Here is a 15,349-nt window from a genome sequence, read left to right as displayed (position 1 = left end):
GAGTTTCGCCTAAATCCATTTTCCTGAAGTAGTTCATCCTAATCGACTCTGCTATGTTCACAAGTTTACATAGAATATAATATTTTTTAAAGAAAATAAAAAGAGGAAGAACATGGGAGGTATGTTTGTTTTTGTGTGTGTGCGCGCGCGTATAAGGTGTGTTTTTATGTGTGTGCGTAAACAAGAGAGAGAGAGAGAGAGAGAGAGAGAGAGAAAGAGGGAGGGAGAGAGAGAGAGAGGGGGAAAGAGAGAGAGATGCTTATCATATCATCAACCACATCTAAACAACGCTCCGATTTTCAGACAAGTTGACAAAAATTACAGCCCGTTCGAGAGAGAAAAGTCATCTCAACCCCGCCTTCTCTTTTTTCTGTCCACATTTGCTCCCCACACAAACCGTAAATCATATCTATTTTCAACTCCGGGGGTCTGTGCCATACTAGAGACCTCCACCACACCGACTACAACATCTACATTTCCTACAACCTAAAATCTGCCGACATTGATGGATGCATATTACGTATCATACACGGAGTATATCATTAGATGTATTGCAACCGAAGATTGTTCTCATATGTCAGGGGCGGATCCAGATATATTTTCTGACAGTCTTCCAAATTATCTTTGTTGATCCATCCTCCATTTTTGACCGTCTTCCGACAGAAAATATTAGATGCCCGACAATGTAAACTTGAAAATCTGACCGTCTTCCGGAAGACCCAGAAGACGGCCTAAATCCGCCCCTGTATGTGCCTGGTACCGCACACAATGCATCTGTGCCTTTTACGTGTATAAACGGTGGCTTCTACTGTGCGTAGTAAATATCGCTTAAAATTTGCAGAGTTCATCTGCATCAAATATACTTAAATGGCTAAAAAACAACTTATTTCCTTATCATTAACCCGTGCATGTGTCTCATCTTTTTTTAATTCAAGTACATGACGTGCAAAAATTTAATCTGCTTTTTTTCTTCACATTTTTGTTTGGTAAATTATAATAGGGCAAAACATGTGAATATGCTAAAAAGCAATTTTAGTACCAATTTATTTGTCGGTGTACAAGCAAACAGTATGAATACCAATCCATTCTAAAATGATATGGGCGAAAAAAAAGACAAAAGACAAAATGAAAAACAAAGCATATAATACCGCAGACATACATGTACCATTCATTGCTGTTGTTTTATTGCCATAAAAAAATAAATAAACTATTTTTTTCAACCTCCCCGACATATCATTTATATCATGTTCTTGATAAGATCTTACCGCCAGCCAGTCAAAACTGCTTTAACAAACGAGGATGCAAGGCATTTTGTTTCAACCACATCACCTTAAAAGTTTCCAATGAAGACATCCCTGATTTCAAAGCAAAACTCCATTTAAAATTACACATGTAATTTTTCCCAATTTTTACAAATGCCTACTTTACGCGGACTAAAATACCGGTTTTTCTGATCACTTATTTTGCTATTGTTCATTTATTAAATGAATAGAAAAATAGATACACATAGCAAATAAAATATGCCCAACAACCTGTACTTTTTCTTTTCACTAAATTCGTTACAACTTCAAACCACCAGCATCATCATTTTCAATTTCGCCCAAAGGTGGCGCTGGCATCGTACGCACGTTGACCTCTGACCTCGGTCTTTACGAGAATGTAATGTGCCATTACAAAAGGTGAAAAGACAGATGCTAGGGGCTATTTTGATAAGATGCATGTAATATGGATGCAATACGACAGGCAGACGACCTCATTTGTGTCATACGACGACAATTCATGCCAGCACGAAATTCCAGGCACTGGGAACAAGTGATGGACTAGGTGAAGGTGCACTGGTCGTCTGTTCTACCGGGTCATCTTAAAACGACATTTACGTGTTCTTATGTCGGAAATGCAATATCAAAATATGAGGGTAGTATTGTTATGGTGCATGTGTATTGTACTAAAATCGTAGGAAAAAGTTGCTATTCGGCGGAAAGAGGGAGATGAGTTGGGGATCTGATATTCTGTATATTCACATTTCTTTTTTTTTTCTTTTTTCTTTTTTCTTTTATTATTATTATTTTTTTTTTGGGGGGGGGGGTTGATAAATGATTAAAAAAGTCGGATAAAAAATCAGTCACATTTCAGATGAATATGTTGAGGACCAAGTACTGTATAAACTCATTAAGATTAATTTATATAATTGTGTAGGATGGATGATCTTTTTATGTAACTTAACATATTTCATAAAATCTTTGTAAATATTTCATAAATAATTATGGTACAAATAAAACAGATTGTTTTCTAGCTTCTTTCGACTAAATGCACGCAGTTTGATATTGCAGATTGTATTGTTTTATTTTCATTCAGTGCAATTTTTACCTAAAACAATGCGACACGGATATAAACATGGACGTGTAAACAAGTTATGGTTTTGCTGTTGGTCTCTAATGGTATTTAAAAAAGCTGAACAGATAAGTCATATCATCACATTTAACAGACAGCCTGTCCGTAGTAATTAATCGTTTTTCCTCTTAGATTGAAGGATCTGTACTCAGTTGAACCGCCTTCCAGGGGTTTGAACGAGAAAGCACCTACAAAGCATGCATTTTATAACCCAAGGTAAAACTCATAAAAGCTGCATGAAATTTCACTCGGTGCAAAACGGTTTATTTGCGTTTGATAAGGGTTACGGGATGATAATGAACAGGCACTTCAAACTGACACTACTTTTTCAATTCGTTCACCCCTCACCCATATAATACTCCACAGCTAGTGCATGTTTTATAAGTATCTCTTCTACATGTACATGTACAGTAGGTCTTCAACTTGGCATGCATGACCAGGACAATATATCAGCAACATTGGCCCAGGTTAAAAACAAGTCTTATATATGTTCTCTTTCCCTGAATCCCCCTCTCCACAAAAAAATAAAAATAAACAAATAAATAAATAATCTTAGGTCACAAGAGAGTGAAAACCCATTGTGGCTTGAGAGGAGCCGGTGAACCTCTTTTTTTTTTTTTTTTGCTAAAATGTATACCTGTTAAATGCCAACGTTAAATATTGATATACGAGTCCTCTTATTAAATTGTCAGCAAGGTGAGAAATTAATATAGAGTTACCGTGTACTAAGGGACATACACATATCATAATGCACCCCAAGTGCATTAATAGGTGATTTGATATACATTTGGAAAATGTCCAAGCTCTAATCATAATGTTTGATAACGAGACTGTTATATGGCACGCGTTGAGATCGGTGAAGTAGACTATTAATTGATAATAGTTAATACTAATTAATCGGTCTAAAATGTACTCATATCTAAAATGAGGGCAACATTCATCATTTTGATCATTTTATTTATTTATTTATTGTATTCAATATAAACATTTTTTCACATGTATTTACTAAAGTTATAATTCATCGCTATAAGTGATTTTATCATAGTTATTATTATTATTATAGTTATTCATTTTATTTTATTTCTTCATTTTGTTTTATCTTTGACTTGGGAGGGGCAGAATGCTGTTGAGGGAAAGTGTAAAATTCTAGCTAGGCATATTATTACTCCTGACAAAAGAAACTTTCCTGGTGTGAGAATAACTTTAAAAACTTCGTACTGGAAATGCACCGAGCCTGGCATAATAATGACTTGAAAGAGTTAGGCCGTTCGACTTAAAAGGAAAGCCCACCCTTCATGCTGACCACCTTGGTCGTCCGAGTTATGGGTGGTAGTTGTACTGCCCGCAGTAATACCATATCCTTGACCAGCGGTCAGTCTGTGATGACCGGTAACATGGAGACTGAGCAAGTCCAAGGTGTGTGATTATATTGATGTGGTGGTTTGTAGTGGTCACTTTCTTGACCAGCGCGAGGTGGGGGGTAACACAGCACTACGTCCTACATGTATATTCTCACAGAAAATAAAGGTAATTTTTTCAACTTCCGAATATGGTCAATAATAAAGAAAAGACTCAATTTTATTGTGCATCCTAACTTGGATATAACGAACATAATCAATCTGTCACGTCAAAAATGACTTTTGAATGAATCAATTATTAAATCAAACAAAATGACAAAGAGGCCACAGTATCTGGTATACCGACGTATATTTGAAGGGACTGTATACAGGCTTATGGCGCTAGAAATACAAAATTTCCTGCTCACCTCGGCAATTTCGTGGCATAAAACGGCTTTTCTATTACACCCCACTTCCAAACTCAAAGGTACTAATTTTTTTTTTTTAGTAAGGCGTTCAAAACCATGTGAACGGTTGCATGTGATCTAAGTATTGTAACCTGGCGCAGAAGAGCTATATTTAGCAGGGGGAATCAATTGCATTACCTTAGAATAATGAAGAATGCACGCGGACATTAACAGAGGGTTTCTAACATTTAGATAGTCCGATTTGGAAAGCTACTACAAGTAATTGTATAATTGTTAAAATATGAATAACCATGATCCATTTATAAAATTATGTAGAATGCTCTTTATGACAAAAAGTCCGGGTAATTATTATTTTTTTCTTTAACTGGTTCCTAATTATTTTTAGAAATTTTAGATGGGCTTTATTTGAAGTCCGTTTAACAGTCATCACATAAATAAATAAATAAATAAATAAATAAATAAATAAATAAATAAATAAATAAGATTTTAAAATTAAAAATCAACTAGATTATTTAGATTTAGATTTTTCAATTATTAAGTTTATGATTACCTTACAAAAAAAAGTGCTTTATTTGACCAGACCGTTGTACTCACGTGCGAAGGAGGCCGTTCGTCTTTATTAAATAACATCTTGAATGTCATACCGTATAATCACAGTTAGTGTTTCACTGTTTCAGATGATTAATAGTCGCATTCAGTAAGTCATTACTTACCTGAACGCTGTCATTTTGGGTCCCTAGAGAAAGTCACAGTGCTCTCCTAGCCCCTCTGCGGGGAAAACAACATGTGTTATTCGTGTTAACGTGGACTTATTGATTAAATACAATAAGAGGCAATTTTGTGAGCAATTATGACGCCAAGTGGAACTAGATGTTTTGATGAACATTTGTAACTCATTTAGAAAGGATTGGTATCTCAGTGCATGATAATTTCGTTTAATCTGTTCTCTTTCCACTGACGCCATATTTTTTATTTCAAGATGGCTGCCCCCATTGTGAATTAGGTCACGGTAAGAGATTAACCTTTCATCGAATGTTTTCCTTTTGAACAGCACACCTGTCTATCTTGTGACTCCTTTCTCGTTTAAATCCTTTCTCTTTTAATTGGCGGGTAAAATGTGTAGTGCCCTACACGCATAGGGAATTTATTGATGGTCTTTTCTTTTCCAAGTGCCCCGCTGCGCACCCTCACCTGGTTCTCAACAGGGAGCAACGACGGTCTTTTTAATATGAATCCAGAAAAGACAGCGGTATTGGGAAAGTTGGCCCAACCACCACTTAATTAGGTTGGGATTAATTTGTTCTTGGACGCAATTCTGACTGATAGTGTTACCTAAATATCGCTGTGTTGTGAAATGACTGAAAAAAGAATTGTATTTTTTGGCTCTTTTATGCTCTTTTGATAGCGAAATGTTCGTTATTACCTAAAGGTAAGAGATAACACTTCAGTTTGCAATGTACTATCTCAAGCCTTTGTGTTCACTTTTTTGTTTTGTTTTGTACTGTTTTTTCCAAAAACGATATTGTTAATCCAATGCATACCCACAAATTGCTCTTCGTCCCTTTGAAATGCACCTCAACCTCTAATAAAAATATCAACTTTATCGTTGCGCATTCCCTGCGTAACCCTCATCAACTCCTCACAAATTCGATATTAATTACCCGTAACTCTGAACATTTTACACACAAGAGTCCATCAGTGATAAAAAAGGAAACAGATCCATCATTACGTTTAATATTATCTTCCTTTGCCAGACATCAATATCTTTCATTTCTATCCTCACTTTTCCCGCCCGGCTTTTTAAGCTTAAAGCGCGCGCTAGGGTAACCGTCTTTGTGCTTCTACTTGCCTACAATGCCGTTTATAAGCTGCTATATGTGATTTGTTTTTGTGAGTTTGCACGCGAAAAACACATTACTCGAGTCAGCCTAGCGTACTATCTCCAGTATATTGAGCTTTCATAGTCAAATGTGTGTTCTTCTCCCTTTCTGCGCATTGCCAAGATGATTTAGAGAGATACCAGTTATCTTTATTCCTAGGTCGTGAAGGAATGATCACAAGCGACCCGCTTCAACTTAAGACTCTATTTTCCACAGTGCGAATGCGATGGTTTGGCTTGTAATTTAGTGCGTGGAATGCTGTTTAAAAGTGAACTGATAAAATACAGCTTGTGTGAATCATTTTGATAAACTTTGTGTTTTGACTGTGTTTCGCAAAGATAACACAGGACATTTTCATGCCTTTCTCATCCAGCTATCCATATTTAATATCATCTCATTTTATTTGATTTATCTTATTTTATTTCCATAAATATATTCCATATAAGACAGTATTTGCTCTATTTATATTTATCTAACGTGATTTAACTAGTTATCGGCTTGATTCGGTTTTTCATCTCATTTTAATTCATCGTTTTAAAGTAATAATTCAATTTAATTTTATCTTCTGTGTAAATTCTAAATATTAATAATGCAGATATAAAATGCTATTTTGTTCTAAAATTAAAACATGTGTGTTAGATGTTTTACATGCATTTACATGTTTTATACGTTTTTTTTTTTTCTGGCTTCTTTTATTTTATTTTAATCTTACATACTTAATGTTTTACTGGACATAAGAATCGCATAGTTGAAACTAAATTCTCCAAAATCGTTTCAAATAAGTAACATTTCTGTAACTGCAGATATAGATTCACTGGCAAATGGCCTGGCCAAATTCCACGGACACAAAGTTAAAGAACAAAGCAAAACATTTGTATTTAAAAGCTCAAAAATGTTTAAGTTCCAGCTCATCATTCCAATCCAAAACAACAAAAAGACAAACGACTGTTTACTCTGTTTGAACGAGAACTAAACTCTAATGTTAACACTCGCAAATTTGATATTTTAAACTCCCATTAAACCCTATTATCGTCTGTGTGGGCTACAACAATTAAACAAGTTAAATAAACCAAGAAGCACAGTGCGTTTTCCGTGAATAAACTGTAACGTTGGGCCTCATTAATAACGTTGAAAGTTAGAAAGCGGGACTGACATAAATATGGAGATTAAAAAAGGCGTAATTTATACAAACGACCCATTAACCCGGGGAATTGTACACTTATTAAACGATCTCACTGCGCGAGTTTTATAAGGTATATTCAACGATCGAACACATTATTTTAGGTAATTGTCAAATAAATGGCATTATTATTTGGGCCTCTTTCACAAGAGACACAAGAAAAATTAAACAAATTTCATTTCAAGAAATTCTACATTTTGACCAATGAAAATAATTGAAACTAATAGTTCTTATTTATTTATTTATTTATTTATTTATTTATTATTATTATGATGATGATGATGATGCACAAAAAGCCCAAAAGTAATTATGTTTTTCCTTAAAAAAGGAAAGAATTACACTAAATTAGAGAAGTGGAGTTGTTCTACTGGCAGAAGTGCCCCTCGACCGCCATGAGAATAAACCACCCAGCCCATCATCACAATTACAACTTCAAGTGGCTCTTGAGATTTTAATGGGTCGACGCGGAGCTGCATCTACGAATTATGTCTCTATGTATTATTAAATCTCAAGTACACCCCACTGAGTTATAAATAAGATTTTAACAAATTATCGTACAGATTCCCTGCTATATTTTACATCTTGCAACCAGCAGACGACATATTTTGTCATTTTTCTAACACGCAGACGAGAGAATCAAACAACGCGCTACGCTGGATACGAGATGCTTAAATCAAGATAACAACGTAACAATAACAAATTTGTCCTAACAATTGACTGTGACTTGATGATTGTAATCAGCTAGTCGACCTGTGTCCTATTGTCGACCCCCCGCAGGTTGACTTGCCCAGGTGTTGTTATCAACATGTACGACTAATTAGCTCTTTAATGGTAGTGAAGATTCCAACACTCTACTTTTACTGCGTTTTCACCTTTCATCAGCATGCTGTGTGTACTAACGCGTCGGTTGTTGAAATCTTTATCACATCCTTATCAGTTTCTTCGTTTTAAGACGCTTGGCTAACAAGAGAAACATCATTTTTCGTCGGAGAGCTGATAGACCTCACCAACAAGCCGTGAATCTTTCTCGGCGCTTGGTATGTAGAAAGATCTCAACACACGGGAAGAATTTGTTGTCTCTCTTCTTTCGTGCATAATGGCACCGAAAAGAAAACAAGCTTCGAAGTATTTCGGTGACGAAACAAGGTTCCGCAACGCCATTGATTGCGACAGTCAAATGTGAAAAAAAAATCTTCAGAGATACTTGGAGTACGGCGAATCTCAACGGTGTGAATGTTAAAATATCATCCATCTCACAGGTATGACTAGAAAGTCATCAATCGTGTCACTTGAATTATGTGTATTTGATTCGAGGCACCAACCGGTATGAAAATCTCCAAGTCAGCAGAGTGCCCTTTTAGCAACCCTCAGACGCCTCAGTAGACTACTACGAGACTTAAAAATGGTAAAAATGGAAACAAATTATTCAGCGTGTTCTACATTCCACAAAGCCTGAGCACCCGACCCTACACTTTGCTTTCTTCAGGCTACCTTGAACTGTAAATGTCTGCGTTAAAACTAGGACAACTGCGGAATCCATATGATCCGTATACTGCAAGGTGGTACACGCTATGAGGTAAGGTGTACTTCCATATTCACATGATATGAATATTTTAATTGTAAAATGAGGAATCCAGTCACATTGCATTGATAGCACGTAGGTTAAATAATAAATCGGTCGACTAGCAAAAAGTCAACCAGATAACACAGCGGCTAGATAAATAAATAAATAAATAAATAAATTAATATATAAACATATTAATTATTTAGTAAATTAATTATCTTTTAAGTGAATTAATTAATATATTAATTACTGTATGAAATGTAATATTTTATAATTGAAATAATTTAAAATAAAACTGCTGTTTTTTATTTTTATATAGATAGATCTACCATACAGTTTAGTATATTTAATATTGGGGGTGTCGAAACATATGACATCATATCTTAAGCACAGCTTATTTTTTGTGTCGCTAACACACATATGTTTATGGTTACTAAAACAGCATGTTTACACTTAAATTAAAAAAAAACCTCCAGGATGTTGCAAATTAATATTCAGAATTAAAAGCTTATTTCCTTTACATGTTTGCTGTCATATGAATATGTCTGTGACCCTAGCAGTGCCCCAAGAACTAGTGAAGTTAACTTTATCCAAAGTTTAAACCCCATCTATCTGATATTTCTTAAGATATATTTATACAAAATAAACAATTTGTTCGTTTTATGCGTGGTTAAATTTAGAAGGCGCCGAATATGCAAAGGACACAGCATTATTACAATTCGTATTATGAATTAATAAGAATAATAAAAATGAGAAATTATATATATATGAACTGTAAATCTATCTTCCGAAACAGAGTGTATATTGAGTGGTGATATAATAATAGATTGTGACTTGAATACGGACCGATCGAGAACCAAAATTAATTAAATGCATGACCTAGACATTTCTTGACAATTTATTTATTTAAGCAAAAAAGCAAGTGGTAAATATCAATGAAGCAAAGGTCTGTGTAAAGCTTTATAAACGCCACAAACATGAACATACCTTATAATTTCTTATTTATTTCAAATCGCTGGTGATGTCTTTACATGAGTTAAGTATTCGTTAGCTTTGTAAACGCAAGGAAAATATAATAATTTCAGTCGTGTCATTTTCAAGATGGCGTCCGTTGAAAACGTAGCATGAAGATGGCGTCCTATTTTTACGTGCAAAGGGGTTAAGATCTTCAATATGCGTGCGTCGAGTGATAGATGTCTACATGTACCTTGTGTTTCAACCCAAGTCTAGTTTTTCTTACTCTTTTTTTCCCGTTGAATGACGTTAATCTTCCTCAGTCAGTTTACCCCGCTAAGCACTTATTCTTCTTTCTCCATTGGAATGCGTCTTTATCTAGTGCATCACACATTCTTATCAACTCCTAGTGTTCTTTTTTGACATCCTGAGTGCCTCTGTCCTCCGTTTTACTGAGTAGAATTGATAAAGGATCGCATCTCACGCACGGGTGATACAGTGTCGATTTTGTTTCTCTTCCAGGTTCAAAGGAATAAGCGGACTTTTCTGCCTGACATTGGTATGCTCACTTACCACCGAAAAAGTGAAACCTGCGAACGGAATATTCAAAAGTGAACCCAGTGACCTGAAAGCGCTCACAGACGCTTTCACCCAACTCGTTCAAGACGCTGGTGTCCAGTACTGTTCTAGTTGTAAAGGTAAGGTATACCAAATCATTGATCAAATTACTGATCATATTCTAGCTGATAGGAAACATGGATGTAACGCCACGCTCCTGTAACTAGGGCTTCTTTTTTCAGGTTATTGTAGATAGTTTTATTTGACCCACGACCTTTCGATGTCTAGAAAGACTGTCGTACTCGGGTTCTTAACAGCAACTGTATGAAGGAGACGCATGTTACAGCTGGAGAGCTCAAAGCAATATTGGACCTTAATTAAGTTTTAAATGCTTAATGCTGAAATAACAATTTGCTCTATGGATTTTTTTATTGGATTATTTTAACTCAATTTATAGCTGCTCGACGGTAGTTTTTTTCCTCAGTTATTAATAGCAATTTAAATAATAACTGCATGCTTCGGTTGATATGTAGGACACGGACTTTTTTTGTGACGGCGGGCATTAATTGAGCCCATCTCAGTAAGGCAGTCTATTGAAAACACATATATTTGGTATTTTATATTCAAAGGAAAAAGTAGGAATGCATACGTAAAGTCTCGTGTAAGGTTATGCTCTTGTTTATGAAATTCAGCGATGGTGTATCAGTTCAGAATTATAGAAATACATAAAACGTCTTACTAAAATATATATATATTACTAAATTATTACTTTAGGGAAAGAACATGCATTTTTAACTAAATTATTAAAAACCCTAATTACCGACTTTTTTAATGTCTAGCAAGACAAATACCGTGCAGATACTTAATATCTTAAACTAGAATAATTTATTTCGATTTCAAAAAGCAAATATACAACTACGATAACACTGGGTTAGTTATTGTAGAAAATATTTTCTTCCAAACTCGGTACGCACACCTGTGGGATTGGCCCCTGTGGTAACATTGAATCAAACACCCCCAAATTAAGCCACCCCCTCTATTTATCACACCGCCCGGCGTGAAATATGCCGTGGAGCGATTTGTTCCATTCATCACAGGTGTGATAATTCACGTATCGTCCTCTTTAAAGTGACACACTTTACTATCAGTTTTAGGAAATAGAATAGACTTCCTATATCGAGAGTTCCACTCACGTAATTCTATAGCGCTCCATTTAATTCTCTATCTGTAGTCTGCCCAGGTGCGTTGTGGGCGGGGACTTCAAAGTGGTCCAAGGCGAGACCGGCAAATCATCCACGGTCGCTTTAATGTTAACGTATGCACGTGCACAACTTGTTTACCTAATGGGGTAACAGAGTGTGTTCTTACCTTGTAATCAAACCTAACTTATCAAAGGCGGTGGGGAGGAAATTGCAGATAGAGAAATAGGGCTTTTTAAGGACAAGCATCGCCGGGTGATACACCTGCATGATCAAGCGTTTTATCAGTTTTCTAAGAGCGTGAATATTCACGAAAGTTGAAATGGTTGTCTGGTTAGGCCTTTCTAAAGCCATTTAATGTTACTATTATTTATTTATTCTCCCTTTAGAAGAATTAGTGCACTTGCATTTTTTTTCGTGCATATTTATGATTATGATTTTTTATTGCCTGATTCTTTTATTTTACTTGTCATAAGAGACACCTTTTAAATCAATCTCCGAGACTTGAAAGTGATATTAAATGATGGATTCTTTCATGAATTCGTGTTTGTTCTAATAAAAATAGATATCTTAACTCTCCATATTACGTGTAGTTTAAATATAGATCTATCTTGCTGCACAACAATGAATAAACAAATGAATAGATAAATAAAACAAATGAAAATAAAATAAAGTAAATTTATTCGAAATAAAACACGTTTTATCACGAGAAAAGGAAATATTATCCCTGTCGCCTGCGTAGAGAATTGTACACTAAAACAGAATGTGTCAATAGATTAGTTTATTAAGTGCATGTCAATAGATTTCATTGAGAAGATACACTAACAGAGTTACATTCAAAATGCAATTTGTAGAAAATATCTTAATGTACGATCATCTTGATCTTTTCGCACATTTGATTAAAATGTGCTTTGTCATCTAGGATTAAAAACCTACAGTTTATAGCTGTCCTTGGGGAGACCTTATTCATGCGTATGATCAAAGTGACAGGCGATGGGTTACAACGTTATTAAATTACGGAGATAATTTAGACGGACACTTTACTACGCTTAATTCAGAATGAACGTTTTATAGCGATTATAGTTCAAGAAGTTCAGCTATTTTTACTGTGATTATTCCTAGTGATATAACAACATTGTTCAATTGCTGAGGCGGAATGATAATGTTCATAAGGATATAATATTTAGAGTATTGATGATCAAATGAGTCGGTTTAGGTAGATGCTAGGTGTTAAACTGAGGGTACCAAAACGAATGTATTGTCTACTTGTTTAAAGACCGATGTGATGTATATTTTAAAGGGAAAGAGGACGCTTATGAAATTGACCACTGTATGGGGAATATGGTTTCAGGTGGACTGAGCTCTATGTATATTGAGAAAAAAGCATGTTTCGAATATTTTTCTAGGTCATGCAAACTTCATTCATATATAGTCCAGAAAATCTGACAACAAACTTTGGATATTTTCCTGGTCCGACGACGGCTGGTCAACGCACTACATGACGTCTCACAAGATTAAACCTCTCTTTTCTACTTACTTTCAATATACATGCGCTATAAGGTAGTCAACCATCGCACATGTAATACATTTTCAGGTTTTGATATTTATATCTTGAAGAATATATCGTCGGATATATATTTGCTAGCTTTTGTGTCCAGTATATCGGTATACTGTTTGTTTGTTTGTTTCGAACAAGGCCGCTTTTATGTTATTTTACTTGGTTATGAATTGGCCAACTGCAGATCCTGTCAAGTGCAAACTTCTGACAATTGCATGGAGACAAATGCTCCATTATATAGTTTCTACTTTAAATTAAGCAAACAGCTCACGCTGTGATAGTTAATCTGATAAACACAGCTTCGTCCAAAAATACTTGACAAACCTTGTCAATGGCGTTCAGTATAGGTGTACAAATCGCTTTTACACGTCATAAATTAATTCAGTTTTTAGGTATTTCGATGTCAGTTGTCATGGTGTTATGCATTGCAATCATTTTCATAAATCTGTACTTTATACCATATGACAGACAACCGAGAAATTTTCCAGTTGCACCAATTTCGTGCTCAGGAAACATTACCATTATTATAATATACCTCCGACGCACCACGTTTGTCATATCTTATTTTCCATTAAAAATGACTCCCCTTAAAGGCTTATCATAACAGTTCTCCGGGGCTATAATCATCCAAACAATGTTACTATTTTAAAAAAAGTATTCTAGGTCAGAACTGTTAGGTAATAATTCTTTGCTATCGATAAGACTGATCTTGTTCGCGCTGACCCCCTCACTCATAAGAAGTACTAGCAGCTAAGGATAACGTCGACGCTATATTGAAGCAATTGCCGCGAAACGTTGTAGACCTGATGGTGACCAAAAATAACATCGTCCTAAGCGCGGGGACAGCTTTCACGTGTTCCATCTGTGAGTGTCCTTGGAAACTTCAGACGACCTGCACTCGTTGACATGCTCCTGCTGAGGTGAACCTTAACCAAATGGAACCGCAGAATGATGCAGGTAATATTAAAACGTGATATTCTTTCAAAAGCAAAGCTAATTTTGAATACCGTATTACGCGTAGGTGATAATTCTTTGCTATCGGTAGAACCGTTCGTGCTGACCCCCTCACTCAAATGCTCCTCAAATTAAACTATATTTTATTATGTTAAAAAAATATATATATATACTTTTGAAGTTTTTCCATTGCGATTCCCTTTTATCTGTATAACATGCAAAGATGGAACGTGTACTGAAGCAATATTCTTTGTTCTTTGGCGCGCTTAATACCTATGCCAAGATGGATCCAGGTTCTCCAGTACAGGAGGGGGGTTCTTATAGCTCCGTCTATCACAAATAACAATGTATAGATGTTCCTAAACCTTAACATGAAAATATAGTGCAAGCAATCAATTAATAGGTTAACTTTAAACGATACACGGCCAAACGGTTGCAGTGTTTAGTACGACTGCAAAATAACCGCTCAGTGCATTACGTAAATCAAAAACGTGTGACTTTCGACATCAGTACCATATAGTGAAATGTACGAAGTCAAAGTGATTCACACATACCACCAGGCAAAGGACAACCATTTCATTGCTTACATCATCTAAGTGCATCTCGGGTTAACAACTGCAAAAAGATTCATAAAAACTATGCGGAGCAATCCGTACCAAGTACAATTTTCTAATTGAAGGCGTCATTCATGAAGTGTCTGGTCAAAAGTATTTACTTTTTATGTGCAGACACATCGTACATGTAGCCATCACCTGCGTCTTCGCTATGCATTTTCAGAAATAGCATGATAAGTCGAAAACTGTTTGACCTTTTGTCTTCAATCTTATAAAACTGATGAATATAGGTAAAAAAACTACTTCAAATAGACTTCAAATATCCACTTGATTGGACCATTTTCTTCAAAAGTCTTGGGTTATTTTGTTTTTATTTCGGTATATGTTATAGCATATGCAATATTTCAAGGGAAACTGATAGGCCTATTTTCCTCAAACTTACAGGACTGATGTGTATAAGTAAAATAAAGACCAGGTTATTGTTATTATTATAATTATTATTAATTTATGTACTTTTCTGTAAAATGTTCACTGTTCACATATTGACATTTTCAAGGTGTGACTTTGAACTTCAGTGGGCCTGAAGACCCTTGCTAGTCACATTTACTAAAAGCTACAATACTTATAGAATATTTTTAAAGATTGGTGGTGATGATGCTGTTAAAACTTATGTAAAGTTGCATCAAAATTGACGAATATTCTATTTTGGGCACTGCCGCTATAATGACCCTTCAAGGAAAATATTTCACATAAGATTCTTAAGCTAACAGAAAAGAAGCATATATAAATAAA

The 15,349-nt window shown here is 35.3% G+C and overlaps 2 protein-coding genes across 5 annotated transcripts in view; one reads left to right on the top strand and one right to left on the bottom strand.

Annotated features, from left to right (window-relative positions):
• The window catches only part of LOC106165494 (homeobox protein Hox-A3), a 104,840-nt gene that overhangs the window by 86,275 nt on the left and 3,216 nt on the right, over positions 1-15,349 (bottom strand). The window lies entirely within an intron of this gene.
• LOC147760669 (uncharacterized) overlaps positions 8,085-15,349 on the top strand; it is a 65,959-nt gene continuing 58,694 nt past the window's right edge. For all 4 annotated transcript variants that reach the window (XM_087016434.1, XM_087016435.1, XM_087016436.1 and 1 more), the window contains exons 1-2: positions 8,085-8,792; positions 10,257-10,432. In XM_087016434.1, coding sequence (XP_086872560.1) covers positions 8,788-8,792; positions 10,257-10,432 — 181 coding nt within the window. In that variant the 5' untranslated portion in view covers positions 8,085-8,787. The remainder of the gene's footprint in view (positions 8,793-10,256; positions 10,433-15,349) is intronic.

Source organism: Lingula anatina, chromosome 7 (assembly GCF_051362555.1).
Source record: "Lingula anatina isolate TDL-2025a chromosome 7, LinAna3.0, whole genome shotgun sequence".
Lineage (NCBI taxonomy): Eukaryota > Metazoa > Brachiopoda > Lingulata > Lingulida > Lingulidae > Lingula > Lingula anatina.
This window is presented reverse-complemented; position numbering and strand designations above follow the sequence as displayed.